The sequence below is a fragment of the Pan paniscus genome, chromosome 19 (assembly GCF_029289425.2).
Source record: "Pan paniscus chromosome 19, NHGRI_mPanPan1-v2.0_pri, whole genome shotgun sequence".
In the NCBI taxonomy this organism is placed as follows: Eukaryota; Metazoa; Chordata; class Mammalia; order Primates; family Hominidae; genus Pan; species Pan paniscus.
Window position 1 is genome coordinate 68119574 of NC_073268.2, and position 21286 is coordinate 68140859.

General features: G+C 38.5%; 1 protein-coding gene across 1 annotated transcript in view; it reads right to left on the reverse strand.

Annotated features, from left to right (window-relative positions):
• CA10 (carbonic anhydrase 10) overlaps positions 1–21286 on the reverse strand; it is a 534680-nt gene that overhangs the window by 302322 nt on the left and 211072 nt on the right. The window contains exon 3 of the mRNA XM_008970621.4: positions 3296–3438. Coding sequence (XP_008968869.1) covers positions 3296–3438 — 143 coding nt within the window. The remainder of the gene's footprint in view (positions 1–3295; positions 3439–21286) is intronic.

The following is a 21286-nucleotide window of genomic DNA, read 5'->3' on the forward strand; positions in this document are numbered from 1 at the left end:
AAACATCATTTATATCATAATCAAACTTCTTCATATATGGAGACTTTAAGCAACCTGAAACCACAAAGAATTATTTCCCCAACCTCCTCTTTTTGATTAAGTTAATTTAGTAGCTTTAACTAGAATGGATTAATTAGCTCCAAACAATGTAGCAATTGGATGTTAAATTTAACAGGGTCAAAGGGTGGAGATTGGTTCCAAGGTAGGAGTCTTATATCTACATACAACCCAGCCTTAAGGGCGTGCCATTTGTAAAAATACAATTACAGATTTAATATTCATTATGCAAAATGTTTGGGATCATAAGTGCTTCAAATTTTATTAATTTTGGATACTTGCATATATCTAATGGATTTATTGGGGATGGGACCCAAGTCGAAACAAAAAATTCATGTATGTTTCATATACATTATGTCTTATATAGATAGCCTGAAGGTAATTATATACAATATTTTAAATAACTTTCTGCATGAAACATAGTTTGAACTGCATTTTGACTGCAACCTGTCACATGAGGCTGAAAGGTGAAATAAATCTCATTTTTAAATAAAAATGAATATTTTCTATTACATTCAAGGCACAGCGCATAGGATGAGAAGGAATAACTATTATTCCTTGTTATTCTTGTACTGAGGTTGAATTTTAGCAGAGTAAGGAATAACTGTTATTCCTTGTTATTCTTGTACTGAGGTTGAATTTTAGCCTTAAACTATGGTAAGGAAAGCCCTTGTTCCTTCATTTGAGCCCAATGTCAGGTCAAATACGTTAAAATAAACATAGTAACACAAGTCAGGGGCTTCCAGAGAGCTGCATCACGGTTTTGTGCATAAGATACACTTGAACACCAGAAAGAATAATGCTTGTGGATAGAAACGCGACACAAAACACATAGTTACTAGGCTGCATTTCACGTACTGACACCCAGCTTGGCTCAGACTTCAAAATGTGACATCTTGCCCAAATTCTACAAAACTTCCCAGTCTTACAGGGTGATTTTCAAATCGATTAAGTTGGGTATTTCTTCAAGGGAACACAAAAATCAGAGCAGTGATTTGAATTCTCACTTTCAAAACAAGTTTCCAACTCATTAAACATCACCTTCAAAATGTGATACAAACATGATTTACCTATTGCCTAGCAAATTTAGGCATTTCATTACCAATTAGTTTATCATGACCAACTATATTTTATTTTCTACCTTTCACAAATGCAAAAGGAACCATCAGACAGTTCTCAGCTCTTCAAACCACTGACAACAAAAATTGTGCCAGATATAAATATTTACATCATGAAAAGTAAATGTTGCCAAGATTCCAAACTCCAATGCATTTGAAAATTGGTTTGGATCAGGTATACTTTACTGAATTGGAAAGATACAAAATCATCTGTTCAAAAAATATCTCTAAGACAAAAAAAAAACCCCAAATCATAACATGTGAGTGATTTTTAACACTAGACTATCTCCCAATCTCTTCTTTCCCAATAAATTTTAGGGAGAAGCTGTGTTGACATTTTTTTTCTTTCACATCAACATTTTTCCTTTAAGACATTCTGATGGAAAGTAAAAATTATATATCCATTGTTTGTGTTAGTTTGACACATTTTCCATCTCATTCCCAATCTATACTTTATCTAAAACCTCTTCAAATGCTTGCCATAACTCTTAGGCAAAGGATTCAGCCCCCAAACACTGCCTCAGGACCTGCCCTCTGCTGTCCTCTCTAGCCTACCATCTTGCAAGCCTCTCTTCACTCTCTGTGTTCAGCCTTGCTGGCTACCTTTCAGCTGCATTCTGGAACTCAGGCACCAAACCCCATTCTGTATCTTGGGCTTTTCCACCCCCTGCTTTTCCTTTTGCCTAGAATGCAATTATCCCCTACATCACCCTCTCCAAGAAAGAAAGAATGACTGAATATTTAATCATAACTACAACTTTTCCTTCTTAAATACTGACCAGTGAACTCACACGTGTTCACGACTTTAAATAAATAATTCACCTTTTTAAAGAGAAATGTACTTAGAAGCCATGACAAGCTCCTTGCAGAATTTATAAAAATAAAACTATAAATGGAACAATAATTAGGATAGCATCGTTTTATATGGAATCAGAGCAATAAACTAAATGACCTATATATGACCTTTCCACAAAAATGCTTCTCAAGTCATATTTAAAACAGTACACAAATACTGCATAATTAAATGGTGTCGACCACATGCAATGTCTTTTAAAACCTGCATTGTGACCTGAGTCAAAGTCACTTACAGCTTTTTGATGAGTCATTAGGGGTGTGTGTATCTGTGACAGTTACATGGTACAAGAAAATATATTTCAATATATCAGAAGGGGAAAAAGTTAACTTACAAATTTCATGGTATTTATGGTGAACAGACTGCACAAAGGAAGAGAGAACAGAGCCCAATGAACCCAAACCCTAAAGAATCAGCCGCTGGTATTATCACAAGTTGTCAATAATTTTAACCTCAATTTTTTGCACACAAATTATTTTCCATTTCTCTTGAGTTAACAATAGCTAAATTACCTTTGAACACAATTTTCTGCATGTGCATTTTTTTTTTTACCTTTAACAACCTACTTTTACTGTTAGGTAAAGTAAAAGATAGCCAAGTAGACATGAACCAGCAAGAGAAGTGCTAAGATTCCAGTGATGAGAAGACCCAATGGGCACTTGTGCCCTTCCACAAATTAAAGAGGAGCTCGTTATGGGGGGAGGAGAGTGAAGGAGGGATTTAGGTGTGAGAATCACAAAGCCCAGCTCAGCATTTCTATGCAGGAGCTAGGATTCTTAGCAAGCAAGATGCCCCTAGGAAGATTAATTATTGATTTTCTTATAAATCAACTAAGGTGATTTTTGTCTGTTTTTTTCCTCCCAAGATGATGAACGTCTGATTTTATTTTTGTTAATTGGTTTTCTCACTTCACTGAGGTTAAAAGAAGGCCCAGTAAAGCAGTTTCTTAGAGGAAAGATTTTCCCAGCATGATAGGCAGGGGTGGCCACTATGCTTTCTGTCCTTTATGGGGGTACCAAGGTTGTCTGATAAGACTTCAGGCAACCTCCAGGAGGTACAGAGTAATCAGAAGCACAAAAGTTTGACTAGTTAGGGAGAAAAAGCACAATTTAGACATATTTCTATCTAATGGCGGCAGGTCTGAAGTCTGTGGTATTCCTAGGTGGGAGGACAAACTCATCACAGAGACTGAAACCTTGAGGATTAGCTTTCAGAATCAAGATGGCCCCATCTTCAACTTTACCATGGAAGCAATACGGTGGCTTACCTTCCTGCCCCCCGTGTTGATGCGAAGAGGTGTCAGAAAGGGGTCGAAGATCATGTGACTGGTCTCTATGTTGACTGGCGACTGCCGTTTCCCCACAGAGCAAAGATTCCAAGCTGAGTTCACCAATCCCCAGAAAGAAGGAACTAGAAACAAAAAGAAATTGTAGAATTAGGCTGAGTAGCAGGTTGGGGAAACAACATAAATAAACAGAGCTATGTACAAACGTGGTAAAATGGAAGAGAACCACCAAATGTTCCCACCCATGGAGATCCTTGGGGGTTGCTATGGTATTTTCCTCGTCTGAATCTTGGTCCACTTCTCTAAGTCTCACCTGCATGATCTCTTGTCATCAGATTTTCTTGTTTGAGGCCCACTCATCCTGCAGTTTCTTTGTTGACTGCAGTCATCATTAACACTTTAATGCTAACATCATTGTTCAGGTCTCATCATCTTTGCAATATGCCTGGGGTAGTACAAATATTTAGCAATTCCCTTGAGTTGATGCTGTGCTTTTCCTGTCTGGCAAGAACGATGTGAAAATCAACCTTATCCTATTTGGAAGTTTTTCAAGGAAAGTGTCATTCAGTATACACAAAGTTTTTCTTTGGGTTGTCAAGACTAAACTGAGGGAGTGACTTATTTTATGAGCCCCCTAATCAATGCCAGACAAGAGCTTAGCAACTTGACTTCATCTTTGTTTAGTTCAACACTGTGTCATTAACCTAATGTACTTGTAGATAAAGAACTGGTGTTCATTTGATAGGCAGAAAAATGACATTGAGTGCTGAGCACAAATACCCAAAGGAAACCGTCCACTCATTTTCAGTGTCACATTAAAACATCTATTAGAATAAATTTCTGTGGCAATTTCCAGTTCGATTTCTCTCTATTTAAGAAAGTTTTCAGGGCAAGGGTGGGGAGCCAACCTACTAATTTTATATCAGTGAAGATCAAAACTATACTTTCAGCCTTTTCCTGCCCCTTTCAGTACTTCCATTGAGTCTCTGGATTCATGTGTCCTTCAAATTCCCCTGAGATTATATGGCCATTCATTCATCCACCCATAGTACATGCAGTGAACTCCTATTTTGCATCACGCCCCAGGTTAGGCTGAATCTCGAGGAAGGCAGGTAAGCACAAGAACAACTAACACACTGGGGAGGCTCACTAGTGTGAGGTCGAGTATGTTATGAGACTCTGGATGAGGGGAAGCCAATCCTGCCATGGTAGAGGGGAGGCAGGGAGTGACTCCTGGAGAAGATGAGCCTAACAATCACATTAGCCTTCTTAAATGGACCTGTCCTCTCAGAAACTCAAGTTTAATTAAACTTAAATTGAATAAAGGCTTTAACTTACAGTAGCCATCATTCTTGCCTATAGCATAGATGGAGAAAACTAAGGCAAAAGAGGAGTTTGGAGACACTTGCCAAAGATACTCAAATTCTATGACTCTCTTATTTGTTATAGGCAACTGTAACAGACATGCGAGGAGAACTAAAAATAAGTTCCTTGGCCTAGACAAACACTTCAACATCAAAATAAGATGGGTCTCATTTTAAAATATGACAAATATCTAATTTGGTTTCATCCATGCCAGTAAGCCTCTGGTAGACCATTTCCTTTAGTTTAAGGAGTTTGAATTGGCTTTTTAGTCGTTAATGACTTTCAAAATGGTAGCAATGGCCTGAGTTACAGAGGGAGAAAGAGAAGGAGGAGGAAGAGGAGAAACATTGACACATGTGCATGGGCTTCCTCGGCCCTCTCATTTCTTATCATTTCTTAAAATATGTTATCACTACAAGTTACTCCACCTTTAGAAGGTACCACGTCCTAGCAAGACTACAATATTTAAGAAAGTTCTTGCATTATGAATGCACTTATATTATAAATATAAACTTGTCTTTTCTAAACTACTTTTTTAAAAAAAAACACTGACTTGATCTTATATTTATTTATCCCTCAATCATCTCAAATTATGAAAATAAAGCCTTCATTAGGGCATCTTCCTAGCAGTCTTTGTCAGTAACGCACACACAAGTGGCAAATGTGAGCATGCCAGGGATATAGTCATGGCACCTCCACAAGTGAACTGAGTGGCCCTTGGTAAGTCATGTGTCCCTTGGACCTTCTTCATGGTTCCTGTGGTAGGCCGAATGGCTCTCCACCAATGATGTTTACTATCCTAATCCTCAGAACATGTGAATATGCTATCTTAGATGGTAAAGGGTATTTTGCAGATGTAATGAAGTTAATCGTCTTGGGATGGAGAGATTATCTAGGATTATCTGGGTGGGCCCAATGTAATCACAAAAGTCTTTATAAAAGAAATGTAGGAGGGTCAGAGATATAAAGATATATAGATGGAAACAGAGGTCAGCCAGGAGAGAAGATAATACTCTGCTGGCTTTGAAGATGGAGGAAAGGGACATGAACCAAGGAATGCAGGTGGCCTCTAGAAGCTGGAAGAGGCAAGACAATGGATTCTCCACCTAGAGCCTCCTGCTGTAAGGAATATAGGCCTGCTGATACCATGATGTTTAACCCCTTGAGAATATATTTGACCTCCAGAAACGTAGGATAATAAATTTCTGCTGTTTTAAGCCATGCAGTTGTGATCATTTGTTATGGCAGTAACAGAAAAGTAATACAGCACCCCTTTACCTTTAAAACTCTGTGAGACAATAACCTCTTTGACAATGAAGACATCTATGATGCTTGCAGGGCTCTCCCTAGAAGGCAGCTGCATGATTAAAGTAGTTACAGCTGGTGCACATTGCATTTCATCTACTCCCATGAAAAGCATTAACAAAAATAATTCCAAGCCCATAAATGGATTGTAAGGCTGCTATTATGTGGCAACATGGGTGGGCAGCTGCTGCTGTACTTCACTAATAAACGTCATGCCCAAAAAGTACCCCCACAAAAACACAAACAGCAAAAACTTTATGCGAACATCTGCCTTCTCTTTTATTGGGCATGGAATTCTTTATGACGAACAGTTTTGGGGTTTTATATCCCCACTTCACGATCAAAGCCTGTGCCTCTGATGCTAATCACCTGCTCAGCCAATCGAGGAACAAGTGAGAAACCTCTCTCCTGCTCAGCTGTGTCCCTCATTGGCTCTAGCCCTGAACTGCTATCTAAGTTTATTTACCCCTGGATGGCTGATTTTAAATCAGCTATGAATTAATAGCTTTTCAGAAATAGAAGCCACCTTAGAGATCGTCTGACTTAAATTCATTACATGGATTTAAGGCCATAGAGGCAGGGAGTAAAGTCCTCCACTCTAGGTCACACAGCCAGGTAGAGGCGAGGAAGGACAGAGTAAAGAACAGTACTCAAGATTTCCAGTGCTACTGAGCTGCTGCTGCTCTAAATCCCTTCCTCTCCAGCAGGCTCTATACATGAGCAGATCATTGTAGGAAATTTCAGTTAATTGCTGCCAAGACCCCTGTAAGACTTTTGCTATCATTTCTCTTTTGGTAAATCAAGAATAACATTAGCGCCAATTTTCCAGTTAAAATAAATTTCAAGTGCAAAGGTTTGAATCAAACTGCTTTGAAAGTCAACTATTCTAAATAAACTTAGGATTTTAAAGGAGCCATACAACCATGGAGTAACATACACAGAAGGGCCTGGGTGTGAAAAGACTTCAGTTCAGGCGATGTGTTTGGGTCCCATCTGCAGGCCTCTGAGGAGACGTGATGGGGATGATTGCACTCAAAGAGCTGCTCCAGGGATAGTTTCTGGGGTCAGCTGCACCGGGCAAGGTTTTAGTGCAGATAAAAATGAGAAGTCAGTGCTGTTAGGAGCGGTGTTAAGTGTTGGGACAATAATTAAGGTATTGAAGCTAGTCTAGGGAACTCAAGTGCCGAATGGACCAGACTAGGTCTGCAAATGTGGTGTAATCTAGATTCTAGGGAAACGGTTTAGGACGAAGGCTGTGAAAACAGGCGTCCATGAAGTGCCTGTGCCTACTGGGGCATGGGAGTCAGATGGCCCACTTTACATGCAGAGCAAGGATGGGCGTATGAATGAAAGCTTCAAGATTTAGAGTGAGAAACTTGCCCTGTGGGTTTGTGCAGAACTGTCAGTTATATCCAAGGTTCTGATACTTAACTACCCTTCATAGTGTTATCTTTCAGGTTTATAGATACCCATGTCACCTTTTGGAGCAAAAGTGGGTTATATAATGCTGTGGCAGGCACTGCCTCTATTTCCAAGCTAAGAGAAATATTGTTGAATTCTTTCTCTTAGTTTCCATGGCTATCCTCCAAAATCAGATGTTTAAACTTTTATTTTTAAAGCATCCATTATTATGGCTTATTAGCTAATGCTGTGTCTTTACTTGATCAATACAACTTATTGTTGAGAGAAAATGTAAATAAAGCAAAATAGAGTAAGAATCACTCTAATTAATGGACAACCAGTCTGACGATGTTTGAATTCCATCATCCTTGGCATCCTTTTTGTACAATCTTCTAATTTACATATAAACTAGAACATAAAACAGACCTAAATATTTTTGCAAATTAATTTTCACACAGCCTAAACCATGGAACTTAACTGCTGCATCACAGCGATGTGTTATCTTGCCAAAGTATTTCCCAATGGCACTACTGCCATTCTTACCATAAATTACAAATCCCAAACGTTCTCTTGGCTCTGGGTCCAGTGAGTTTTGAAAGATGCTCAGTGACTCTGTGATTTCAACTGCTTAAATCATGAGCCTTGGCAAACCCAAAGCAAAACTTATCAGCTGCTTGTTCAGACCCATGAAATAAAAAAGCTCCAGCTGTTTAATAACACACCTTGGCAACGTCCAGACAAAAACAACAAAGTTTTCACCAAAAACAAATAGGTCAGAAGAGCAAGGAACCAGAGGAATCAAGTCCGATAAGGAGAGTTAAAACTGGCCTTGACTTCTTTGTCCTAGAGAAGGTGTTCCGAAGTTAGATTGTGCTTTTAGGCATCTTCCTTATTCATTTGTCCTAAGCCAGCAGAATTTGCTGCTGTGGGCAGGATATTAGGCACTTGGAATAAGTTTATACAGCTTATGTGAATTTGCTAAGTCCTATGGCAACAAGATAAATTCAATTCAAAAGCATTTACTGACAGCCTCTGATGTGCCAGGCATTAGGGTTGGCACTGAAAGTTGATGCAACAAATCTTTACTGAGGACCTACTATGTGTCAGGCACTGCCATCAGTTCTGGGAAGTCAATTATGAATGAGAGATATGGTTCCTATTCTCATGAATCTTGCAGGCTAGTGGGAAATATGGGAGATAAACAAGTTTCTATATGTCTATCTGTGTAAAGTTTTTGGTAAGCATGTTGTAGAGACAAGACGGTAATGGATCATAGCTTAAAGCATGTATGGGAGAGAAAACCTAGGTAGCATGGTCAAGGGTGGTCTCTCTGGAAGGGTCAGCTGGTAGACTCTGGAAGGACTGGAAAAGTTGCTTCTAAACAGTGGCAGGAGAAAGGATGTCCAAGGCAGAGCGAAAGTGAGCAGTCTTGGCAGAGAAGAGCTGGATGTGTTCAGGAACAGAGAGGAAGTCAGTCGACTTGAGCCTGATGGACCAGATGAGGAGAAGAGCGAAATGAGATGGGGGCTGGCTGGGTAGACCAGGAACAGATGGCTCAGTGCTCTGCAGGCCACACTAAGGAGTTTGCATTTTACTCCAAGTTAATAGAAAGCCACTGAGAGTTTAGCAGGGAAATACCATGGTCTGATTTTTTAATTAAAGGCAGGTATCTGCCTCAGATGGAACACAGCCAAGAGCAAGCTTGACTATCCTTGAAGTAGTTTGAATGGGAAAAGAATTGGTTCCCAAGCAACAGTTGGGGACATAGGTTTTTAAGTGAATTTAATCCTATTGCTTTGGGTGTGTTTAAATTCTATTTCAAAGGCAGAACTAATTGAATGTTTTAAAATTATTCTCTTCAAAATATGTGCCAATAAAATCGTGTTTTCCTAGGAACTAGTGCTTTACAAGCCATTCTTTGAAGCAAGGAATATTTTCATGAAGACACTCAGCTAAAGCAATCTTTTCTCGTTTTCAAGCAATAAACTAAGTCCCCTACTTTTCAGTCAAGGGAAAGCAAATGAAAGTTGGGAAAATGAACACTGGCATAAAACATATCTCTAGTGAATTCAATCCTACAAATAAAGCCTTCCACTTCAATATAGCAATCTCTACTTTGGGGTTATAAAGCATATGAATACATTTTAAATAAGAACTCATATCTTTCCCTTGCTCTTTTCCTCACCAATCCTGATTTACTGTCTCTTCCTCTCTTCTCAACTGTAATAAATCTCCACTTTGAGCCATTATTAATGAGCAAGTTTAAAATACCCACTGCTGCAGGCTTTTGGTCTGTTTCTGATTTGATTTATTTCATAGATGGAATTGGCCTTAAAGTTAACCCCTTTGCTGATGATTTCTTCCTCCATTGCAGGGCCTCTGACTCATAGCACATGGAGGGTCTTTAACTAGGGCTGCCCATTGTTAAAGGTAAGTTCTCCCATTGAGAACTAGGGCTGTCACTTGGGAACCTCTAAGCAATTGCATATATCCTATTTAACCCATAATCATTAATTTGTGCATTCATCTAAAAAATTAATGGACTGTATCTGATGAACCAGGGATAGAAAGATAAATCAAAATGCTCCCACTCTTCAGGACACTCAGTATGGTGGGAAGATAGACAAGCTAACAAATAGTTATAACAAAATATGATAGATGTTATAATAAAGGTATGTGTATATTGAGGCTTAAATTAATTCAGAGCAAGAAGCAAGCTGACCTGGCCCTTTTCTCAAGTGCTAAGGTAAGCCTTACTCATAGAGAGTGCATTATTTTAATCCTATTGCTTTAGGTGTGTTTTTAGTCTTGTAACTAGTTAAAACATTGAAGCATCTCCTCAAACAGAGATATACTGGTCCTAACAACTAAGATGGATTATCACCGGAATGCCAACTATTATACAGGGAAAATTTCAGCCACTGCATCTTCCATCTTCTCACTTCTCCAATATTTCTCCCATACAGCTATTATTCCATGGGGAAAAGATCATTAGTACCATGTCCTTACCACAGAACCATCAGAAGGTGGCTAAATTACTAGGTGGCTTCATTTCTCTATCTGTAAAAATGGGGGTGACAGCTACTTCACAGAGCTGTTGGGAAGATTGTGAAAATGTATTTATAAATGGTCTAGCATAATGTTGGCTCTATAATAAGGATTTAAAACATTGGAGAAGGGGTTGAGTGAGGAGGGGGAACAGCACGAACCACAGTGTGATTCCAACACTGTAGCATTCTCAGGGCAGAAACAGTCGAGGGTGAAGGATCCAGGCAGAAGAGTACAGGGAGGCAACTTTCAGATGCCCACCCAACCCAGCCTGGTTTCAGAACAGGGCACTCTGATGGGAGTCTAGGTCAGGGGATTAATTGCTTAATTCCATACTTTCAATGAGCCATGTGCATTTATTTCTTGGATCCATAGGTCTCAATGCCTGGATAAATGAAGGCAGTGAGCAGTGATATGGGTCATCCAATAGGGTTTTTAACTCCAAAGAAAAATCATTTTAATGTAGCTTTTGGGAGTTGTCAGATTACTTATTTGTGCAACAGCAGCTTCGTCCTTCTTCCTGTTTGTACTTGGTTCCAAGTGGTGACTGGCTGGATCCCCAAAAGCACATCACTGAAGGTAAAGAGAAAGGAGTAAGAGGGAATTCTCTTTTGCGGATCACCCCCTGTTTAACAAGCTCTGTGCTAGGAACTTGACACATCTTATCTTGCTCAATCCTCCTCATTATTATTATTTTACAGGTGAGGAAAATAATACTCAAAGAGGTTAAATGACTTTCTAAGGTCACCCGGCCAGTAGGTTAGGGAACTAGAATTTGAGATCAGTTTCTTTCTTTAAAACAAACAAAGAAAAAAAACAAAGAAAGTAATGTATGTATAGTAACAGGTCAAATGATCCACAGGTGTATAAAGCAAGAGGTAATCATCTCTTCCTCCTTCCAGTAACATCCTGAGGAAACCAGTGTGAAAGTGTATTAGGCATCATTCAACATCTTTCAGTATACTCCTACAAACACACATACAAATATATACACATGTATATATATATTTGAGAGGTTCTTTTCTAAAAAAGAAGTATTTTTATAAAAAGTAACATTAGGCCATGGATGTCCCTCCATGTCCATACTAATAGAGCTTCTCTTTCTTGTGTAAAGCTACAGAACTTCTACAGTTTGAATGCACTTCACTTTTCTCAATCATTCCCTAGATGAAAGACATTACAGTTATTTCCATCTTACTTTACCACGAAAATCAATGCTGCAATAAATAGCCTCAGAGATATTCTTTTTCATACTGGTGCTTTCATTTCAGTAGAAAAGATTCCTAAAGGTAGTATTGTTCAGTCAAGGTAGGCACATGCTTTATTTTAATAGATGCTGTCAAATTAGTTTCAAAGATACTGGTAGTGACTATGATGAACATTTACTCTCCTATCGGCAATGTGTGATGCATCCATTTCCCCAAAATCTCCATAGTATTGGATGTTATTTATTATTTATTTTTAGCAATCTACAGGAAGAAATGGTATCTCACTGATTGAATTTGCATTTTCTAGCTACTAGAAATATTTCTAGTATATTCTCATATGCTCATTGATTATTTGCATTTCTCTTCTGATCGTATTCTTCACATATTTTTCTCTGGGTTATTTATGTTTTTCATTTCAACTTCAGCTGTCATGTGAATTATGGAGATATTAACCTTTTGTGACATGGTATAAATATTTTCTTGTAGCCTCTTATCTAGCTTTTAAACCTTGTTTTTGATATTTTGCTATATAAGGATTTTACCATTTTGTATGGTTGGATTTGTTGATAATTTTCTTTATAAGGTTTCTGGGTTTTCTCTCTCATTTAAGACGGCCTTTCCAACTACAGGTTATATATGTGTTTTTCTTACATTTTTATAAAATATTTTTATTGTTATACTTTTTACAACTTGATTATTTAAAAATATACCAGTGATTAATATTTGTATATGCTATGAGACAGGGGTCTAATATTTTTTCCCAGATAAAAAGTGAATAATGCCAGCATTATTTATTAAACAAACCATCTTTCACCATCAAACTGAACGCCCCTTTGATCACAGATTAAGTTTCCATATGTACTGGATTTGCTTCTGGTCTTTCTAGATTGTTTCACCTATTTGTGTATTCTTGTGTAAGTGTCATACTGTTTTGAGTGTAGTAACATTTATGGTAATTTATACGACAAAACTTCCTTCCTGATCAAAAAGATGCTGCTCTTCCCCTGCTACCACTACGGGACCGTAAACACCCAAGCTCCAGGGAAATCTGGAGTTAGGACTAGTGATCCTAGGAACCCTTAAGCTGTTGGACCATTCTTGGGGGCACAAGACTGTCAGAGGTTATCTGGCTCCTCCTCACGTCTTCAGGTAGTTAGGTACTTCAGTCATACTTGATAGAGGACAGTGTCTGCCCCTTTCCTCAAAAAGCCCTCAAGGGGAAATTTGCTCTTTTAATCACCTTGGAAGTAGACTTTATCATCGCCCTGATTCTCACCAGTCTTAATGGAATCTGAGACATAGAGACGTCAAACTAACTTGTTCAAGATAAACAAAAAAAAAACACCCTGGCAAGTGGTGAGGTCAAAATTCAAAACTCAGGTTGTTCTGGCTCCAGATTCCTTGTCTTCTTATAACTCCTGTGCTATACTTCCTCCCTAACCTGGTGCCCTGACTTTAGCCAAACATGTTTTCTTTTGAGCCTCAGTCTCCTCCTTTGTAAAATCAGGGTCATAAGAGGACACACTTTGCTGAATATCTTTGTCCACCAAAGTGATAGTGAAAAATCAAAACAATAAAATTAGCAATGATCATCATAGCCAATTCTTTTTATTCACCAAGTCATGGAGTATGCCATTGGTGGGAAATCAGAAAGAAGGTAGATTTACATCAAATTCTACATAATTGCAGTCCCCAAAGATGGGTACTAGTTTTCCCATTTTACAGATAGGAAACTGAGGCTCAAAGAGTTGAGTAATTTATCCAAGGATATTCAGCCAGTGCACAGCTGAGCTGGTGATTTGAACCCAGGTCTAAAATTCCCACTCTCATTCTGCTCTCATTCATCCCTCAGACCTAGCACAGAATTAAGATGAATTAAGCTGCCATTATGGTTTCCTCCTCAATATTTTGCTTTCTGAGAATTAAGCCTCCTGAATCAGGTGACTCATTCTTGCGAGAATCCACAGGAAGGCATAAAAGACAGTCTGGTTGACGTAGGCATTAAGCTCTTGTGTGCCTGTATCAGGTTTAAGATATAGTCTAACAGTTATATTAAGCATTATCAGGTTACATTTGGCTAGCAATTTTTCTTGCCCCATGTAATTACGGGTGCTTCAGATAAAATCTGAAATTAGTTGATAGAAACTGGGAATTAAAACCACAAAGAGAGGAATGTCTCAATGCATGTCAATAAACCAGCCCATTAATTATTTCTACCTACTCAACTCTGAAGAAAACGACCAGGCCGATGCCTCTGGATAATCACATGACCTACTTGATGTTTATACAAAAGCTGAATCTTCTTGGCTTTCAGAAGCAAATACCAGTAATGTTGAAACCAGCAGGGACACAAGAATTAAATGCCAGAAAAAAATAATATGACCACTGAAAATAGGTGATCTTCTTCAGCCTTTGTAAATTCTGAAAGTTCACCAAAACAGTATTAGGTGATGATTTCCCACAAATTCAAACATCTGGTGAAGCACTTCTAAAATCCTGCAAAACATCTGGATATCGTGGAATACACTGTCCTTTATTTTAGTATGTAAACATCTCACTGTCCCTCTATCCCTTTAACACTCACTCTCTCTGTATGTACATGCAAAATTATACCCTTACACACATGGCAAAAGTAGGTGAATAATGAAGGGTACAGTAGAATTGCAAACCCTACCACATATTAATAACTGTATATGGAGATCAGTTGAACTTAGCCTTACAGCCCATTGCAGCAGTGGATACCTCAGTTTTTGCAATTTCTCATTGTCTTCACATTTGTGTAATTCTATAGAAACCTCCAGCTGTTCCAGTCTGTCTTGAGGTTTATGTGTATGTAGGGTATTTTCTGTATTATTTACACAAATAACAGGGCTTAGTTATCTTCATGAGACATCAGGAGAAATAATCTTCATGCTGCCACTGAGTCTTGGAACCCAAACACAACACAACTGGTCACCAAAGATGGAACGAAACCACATATATAATCCGTTGGTGTTTTAATGATTTTGCACTAGGATTCATTGTCCAATAAATGTGCAATGTATTTTTTATCGAGGTGCTAGATTTTGCTTCTATGATATAGTGTCTTGACCAACACATTTCACTTGTCCTCTTAACTTTCCTGTTAGACTTTTGTATAATTACACTTCCTATTAGCCAGGAAGGAAATCTTGCAGGCATTATATATATATATATATATATATATATATATATATATATATATATATATATATATATATCTGTCATCTCCCAAATCTTACCATGATCAAATCTGGGTGATAGCTTTGAATGCTTTGAATATTGAACCTAGCTACTAGTAGCCTAATGCAGGTTCCCACTGCCAGGTGCCTTAGTTTTTACTACAGTATCTTACTAAAGTTCCCTTTTACAAATGACATGAGAGCTTGGCAGACAAGGAAGAACTAGGACTAAAAATTGGGCTAGGTCCATGGTCCACAACAGAATTTAGTGCACAGCAATGTAAGGATGAGGTTACTCTAGACCTGTGTTCCCTTGCAGCCCTGGAGTTCTGATTTGATGCTACCACCATGTTGCCAGTTTCCATTCCAATACTTGACACAATGTAGATACTCAACAACTACTTATTGAGTGGGTGGATGGATGCATGGATGGATGCATGAGAGAGGGCAGGACCAAGTGTCTGCTTTGCATACCATTTTCTCTCCCGTCCTTGTCATACTATGATCTTACAATATAATTTGTAGAATGAGTGGAGAATTATTCTACTTCATTTCAATACCCCCAATAACACAATATGCTCATGCTTACTTTTGTGCTTTTGCTTTAATTATTCTTTCCACTTTCTACACCCCATAGTCAAATTCTATACCTCTTAGCACCCCTAATTTAAATACCAATCCCTCCATTAAGTCATCCTTTACTATTGAAATCATCACTCTGGATTTCTAGAGAAGCTGGTTAGGTGCTAGAGGATTCCTACTTAATTATGCATGGCTATATTGTTCATTGTTTTAAAAATGCATTTCCTAAATAGATGCAAGTTCTTCAAGATCAGGAACTCTGATATGGCACAAGACCTAATTACAGGGCCTGGGCCTATAAAAGGTGACTGACCAAAAGTAAATATCTCTAAAGGGTTTTTAAGGAAAATCTCTTGTATTCAAAATGACTCTAGCAGGAAAATAGATTTAGTGAATTTCTGGCACTCCTCAACACCTTGTACCCAAATGTATGCCCAGCCTTTCGGGGCTCCTGGCAGTTCCACCAACAAGCCTTTGCCTGCAGTGGCTGCACTGCCTGGAGCATCCTTCCTTACTTTCCTATGCATAGAGTATATTCTCATCCTTCAAGGTGCAGGTCAATGACTCCTCTAAGCAGCTTTTCCCATCTTCCATTCCCTCTACTCCGGACTCTTTCCAGTGGAGTCACATGACCTTGTGATCTTTGGGCATTTCTCTAATACTCACTATGTTGTAAGTTTGTACATGCCTGCCTCAACAAGGATAAACATTTCTTGTAAACAGAGACTTCCATCTCTCATCATTCCAAAGACAAGTGTCCAGTATTGGTAGATCCACAGGCAATGGTGTTTAAATTAAAAAAAAAAAAGAGATAATAGTAAAAACCTGACATATACTAGTGGAAGGTGAGGCAAATGATGGGAATGGGGAGGGTAGTCATTTTACTGGGCATGTACTTGTGATAGGCCCAGTGCTAGGCATTTACTCAGGATGACTAATATACTGTAACCCTCCCCAGATGAAGTGGTAGGTAAGGCCTGATTCTAGAAACACGGTGTTGTTTATCCATGTTGTAAACTATGAATACCAGATACAGTGGAGATTTGACCACATTCTTGGTAAGGCAGAAGTTCAAAGCTGGGATATCAAATAGAACAGGAAAAAAAGAGTGATTCAAGGTGCAAAACTAAAGAAAGAAAGTAGATTAGTAAAGAGATTTGCAGTGGTCAGCAGGAAAGGGAATAGAAGAATTTTATGAGTTAGACTATAAATAGAGAAGCATTTTATTCATTTCTATGTTCATGATCATGGTATGCTCTGAGCTTTCAGAAGTATAGCCCTATGGCAAGCATTTGATCCATCCTTGTACCAATCATGAAAAACAGATTTAAGACTGTGTCCAATAATCAAGATGGAAAAAGAAGTAGTAAAATGGTACCACCTCAAGAGACCTTGACATTGGTCAATATGAATTTAGAACATAGAAGAATGCACACCTATCCTTAGGTTTCATTTTTAAAGATACTTCTCATTTCCATAGACTACTGTACAAAGATTCAATGATAAATGAATGTAGATGTGCTTTGTCAATTGTTATACATTTTTGCTTTCTAATTATTCATATTTACATTGCAATATGCATACAAATGAGCAGCATTCTCTTGGTCAGTGGGGTCTCTGTATTTCAGTACAATTTTGCTGTCCAGACAGGACAACAGCTCGAGTTCATGTACTAAACACAAGGAACGTATTTTTGTTGTCATGCTTACTTAAGTATACGGCATAAATATCAGCTTTTTCCTTTGTTGTTGCTTCCCAAGGTGCTTAACAAACCCTACTCCAACCTGAAGCCTCCCTAGGAGATCCCCAATAATCCAGCAAAAGAAATTCATGATCTAAGCTAAGCTTTTTTTTTTTTTAAGAAACTAATCAAGTGTAGAAAACTCTCTGAAATCAATGGCTCCAGACATTAAAGTTTAACATTTTTGTGTGTATGTGTGAAACAGTGAGAATACAAAGTTTTCTCAGTACAGCTGGAGGTGCTGCTCTGGTTTTCACTGAGAACTCAAACTGCCCTGAGGAAACACCAGTTCATGGTGACAAGACATGAAAAGAACATTTGAGTTTTAAAGCCATGATGCCTAAGACAGTCACAAGGACTGCTCAGAAATTGGATCAGCAATGAACACATTCTAAGAAGTTTCCTCTGTAAGCAGCCTAAGCGTTAGCTCCAGATTCATCATAAGACTACCCTTATTGCCCTTTTCTATTTATTTATTATTTATTTTTGCATTGAGAAATCTGGCTAAATCAGAAGAGCTCTAATTTTTATATTACTTTATGGTTTATAAAGCACATTCTCAAAACATAAAGGTTTCACTACTACCTCATACAGTAGTGCATTATTTCATTTGGCAGTTCAACAAAAGCCCCTTGTATAAAGTCCAAGTCACCAAACATGAGATTGTATACCTTAGTCTCTCAGAAGGAGGCAACTTTTTAAATTTCTCTTTGATCTAAAGAACAGGAAGCAAAATCCAAATCCAGAAGCAATCAGAAGTGATGCATTACTGATAACTGACCCTTTAGTCGATGTGTTTTTCCCTTTAGGCCTGTCATTGTTAAGGTCATGTTGCTGACCTTGTAAAGCTAAGAAAAACCTGCTTTCTTCCAATAAATGTTAATTTCATCAGCTGGTTTCTCCTATTATCATGACCTATGGACAATTGCATGGGAAGCTACCAATGAAGGCTTAGTGTAGTGATAAAGCACTAATTTCAGGGCTTAACAAGACTCTATGAGCATAAGAGGCATTGGCTAATATTAGTTCAGCAAGGAAATAAGGGAATAGATTAATGTTTACAAAGAAAGGGAAACAAGGAATAATGGTTAAAGGGTCAAAGGTCTTTGCAGGATGCCATAAACAGAGAGTTGGTCTAATGCTGTGGTTAAATGGTTAATGTTTATTAAATGCTAAACCCATTCTAGGCCCCATTCTAAGTGTTTGACATATGTATTAACTCTTTTGGTCCTAACAACACTCCTAGGATAGGAGTAGGTATAGTTACTATCCCCATTTTAGAGTTGAGAAAACTGAGACACGAGGAGATTTGAAGCAAATTTCCAAAGTATTACAGCTAGAAAGTATTCAAAGCAAGGCAGTCTGGCTCCAGAGCCAATACACCTTAACCACGATGTGTTCCTATATTATTTTAATTTATGATTTTTGGGATACACAACAATTGAATGGAGTGCTTGTTGCAAGCATGATCTGGGACTCAAACCAGAGACTCTGATTAAATAAGTCTATGGCGGGATCCAGAGATTTGCATTATTTAACAAGCAGCCCAGCTACTTCCCATGCAATTGTCCATAGGTCATGATAATAGGAGAAACCAGCTGATGAAATTAACATTTATTGGAAGAAAGCAGGTTTTTCTCAGCTTTACAAGGTCAGCAACATGACCTTAACAATGACAGGCCTAAAGGGAAAAACACATCGACTAAAGGGTCAATAAGAAAGTATGGAACAGAGAAACAAACATTCAAATTTTGCCTCCTGCCCTGCCCCTTGAGAGAGTTACAGAACAGTATCTCTTGGTGGGGTTAGTAAAATTTCACTGGGACCCACCATTGCTCTCAATTTTCTCCACCTTTTGTTCTAATTCTTCGTCCACCAAACAACCTTTGGATAGAGGTTACCAAGTGTTCTAATCCCAAGAAAGAAAAAGAATGTCTTAGATGGCAGACACGAATAGTTCTGTTATAGAAAGGGGATTTCCCAATTCCCACATTTTAAAATGAACTGTCATAATGGCTTATTCACCATCCTGTGCTATTTTAATGATCACCAGTCAGGCCTAAGGTCCAAATCAGTGAATATACCAGGACTATCCTGTTTCTGGAATTAAGAATATGTTTATCAGACATGGGGCCATGAAGTTTTAACCGGTATGTGGCCTCCAACAGGCACTGCCAGCAACCAGACCCTGCCCCTCAATGGCCTACCTCTGCAGGCTACCCTCACCTTATGGGAAGAGAGTCTGCAACTCATCATCACGTAAGAAACAATAAGCTGCATTTAAAAACCAAAAATGATTTGTGCACAAAGACATTAACAAGAACATAATTTATCATAATGAAACACTGAAAACAATCTAAATGTGCAACAATAATAGGGGAACGGTTTAGTAAATTAGGTATACTCACATAAAGAATATTGGTGCCATCATTAACATAAATTTTAACAATACAGCAAATTTTTATATATAGTCTCAAATATATAAAACAATGTGCACTGGAGGGACAAAAAAATAACCAAAATGTGGATAGATGTTATCTCTGGATAGTGAAATTACAGGTGAATATTAACATACATGTATATTCCAAGCTATTTACAATGAGGAGGTAGTACTTTCAGAGTTAAAACATTCGAAAAATAAGACTGCTTATTTGGGCCAGATTTTAACACTACAGATAATTATATTCTGTTAAACTGATTAATTTTCTTATCACATCTCTTTTCATTAGCAAGGAAATGATAAAGAGACTCTACTTCTCTGCACCCACTTTCCGAATTTCTGGGTCAACTGGGATGATCCGGGTAGACCTAGGAATAACATGCAGGTGGTACACCCTCCCCTTGTAGGAAAGGAGACAAAGGGCAGTCACACTTAGCAGTTGTCAGAAAGAAGACCTGGGAGACTTCTCTATATCAAGCAAGAATTCCTCCTTTTCATCCCTGCCCTTGGACAAGAGAAGCTAATAGGGATTTAGTTAATTGGCTGGTTTTCATCCTAATTGGCTGATGAATCCATTCCAATCTCAAGAAAAATTGCAGAGGAAGAAACAAATGAGGGCTCAGCTGCCAATTGATGTTTTAGAGACGGCATTTTATGTGTCATGAGGTCTGAGGTCCTGGAGCTCAGAGTATTAGCTTTCCGGGAGACTGGGGCTCCATCAAGGGTGGGGTAAATATCCTTGCTGGGAGACCACAGGCTTTCCCGTCTCATTGAAGAAAAACTGAAAACGATGGCACACATTCGATTTTGTCATCTAATGCTAAATTCAGATTAAATCAATACGGACTCGTTCTGGGGTAGGGACAGAAAACTCCAGGGGGCTGAGGCTCTTGCAATATGTGGGCCTTCTGAAGGTGCCAGGTAAGCCGATGTCAGCTGAGTTTGCTCCTACTTTTCCCACATCAGTCAGTTCTACCACTTAACAGGGGGATTAGTAATCTCATTTCCTGGGACTGTCATCAAAGTATCAGAATAAAACCACTTAGTAGAGCTAGCCTTCTGCAAAATGTCGAGGTGGGCTAAATTGGTCTTCCACACCTTGTCACCTGCCTTTTAAGCCTCCTTCCCCTCCACTCCCTTATCAGGTAGCCTATTTCCATTTCTCACTCCCTTTCAGTCTATCTCTCCTGCTCCCCATGCAAGATTACACCTCTCACAGTCACACAGTCTGAACTGCTGACTGGTACTTACGATCAGATATAAACAAAAACACACTTAGGAAAGGTGGGAATGATGATAGAAATTTGTGCTAGATAAGAAATTCAGGCCAGATGAGGGCTATGACCAAACCATCCTAAAAAGATCACAGGAAATCTTGTCATTTGGGACAACATGGATGAACCTGGGGGGCGGCTTATTAACTAAGCCAGGCCCCGAAAACAAACACTGCATTATCTCACTTACATGTGGATTCTAAAATAGTTGAACTCACAGAAGCAGAGAACAGAATGGTAGTTACCAGGGCTGGGACAAGAGGAGCAATTGGGGAGATGTTAGTCAAAGGATATAAAATTTCAATTAAGTGGAATAAGTTCCAGAAATCTATTTTATTAACATGGTAATTACAGTTCAAAACAATGCATTGTCTACTTGGAAAGTGCTAAGAACAGATTTTAAGTGTTT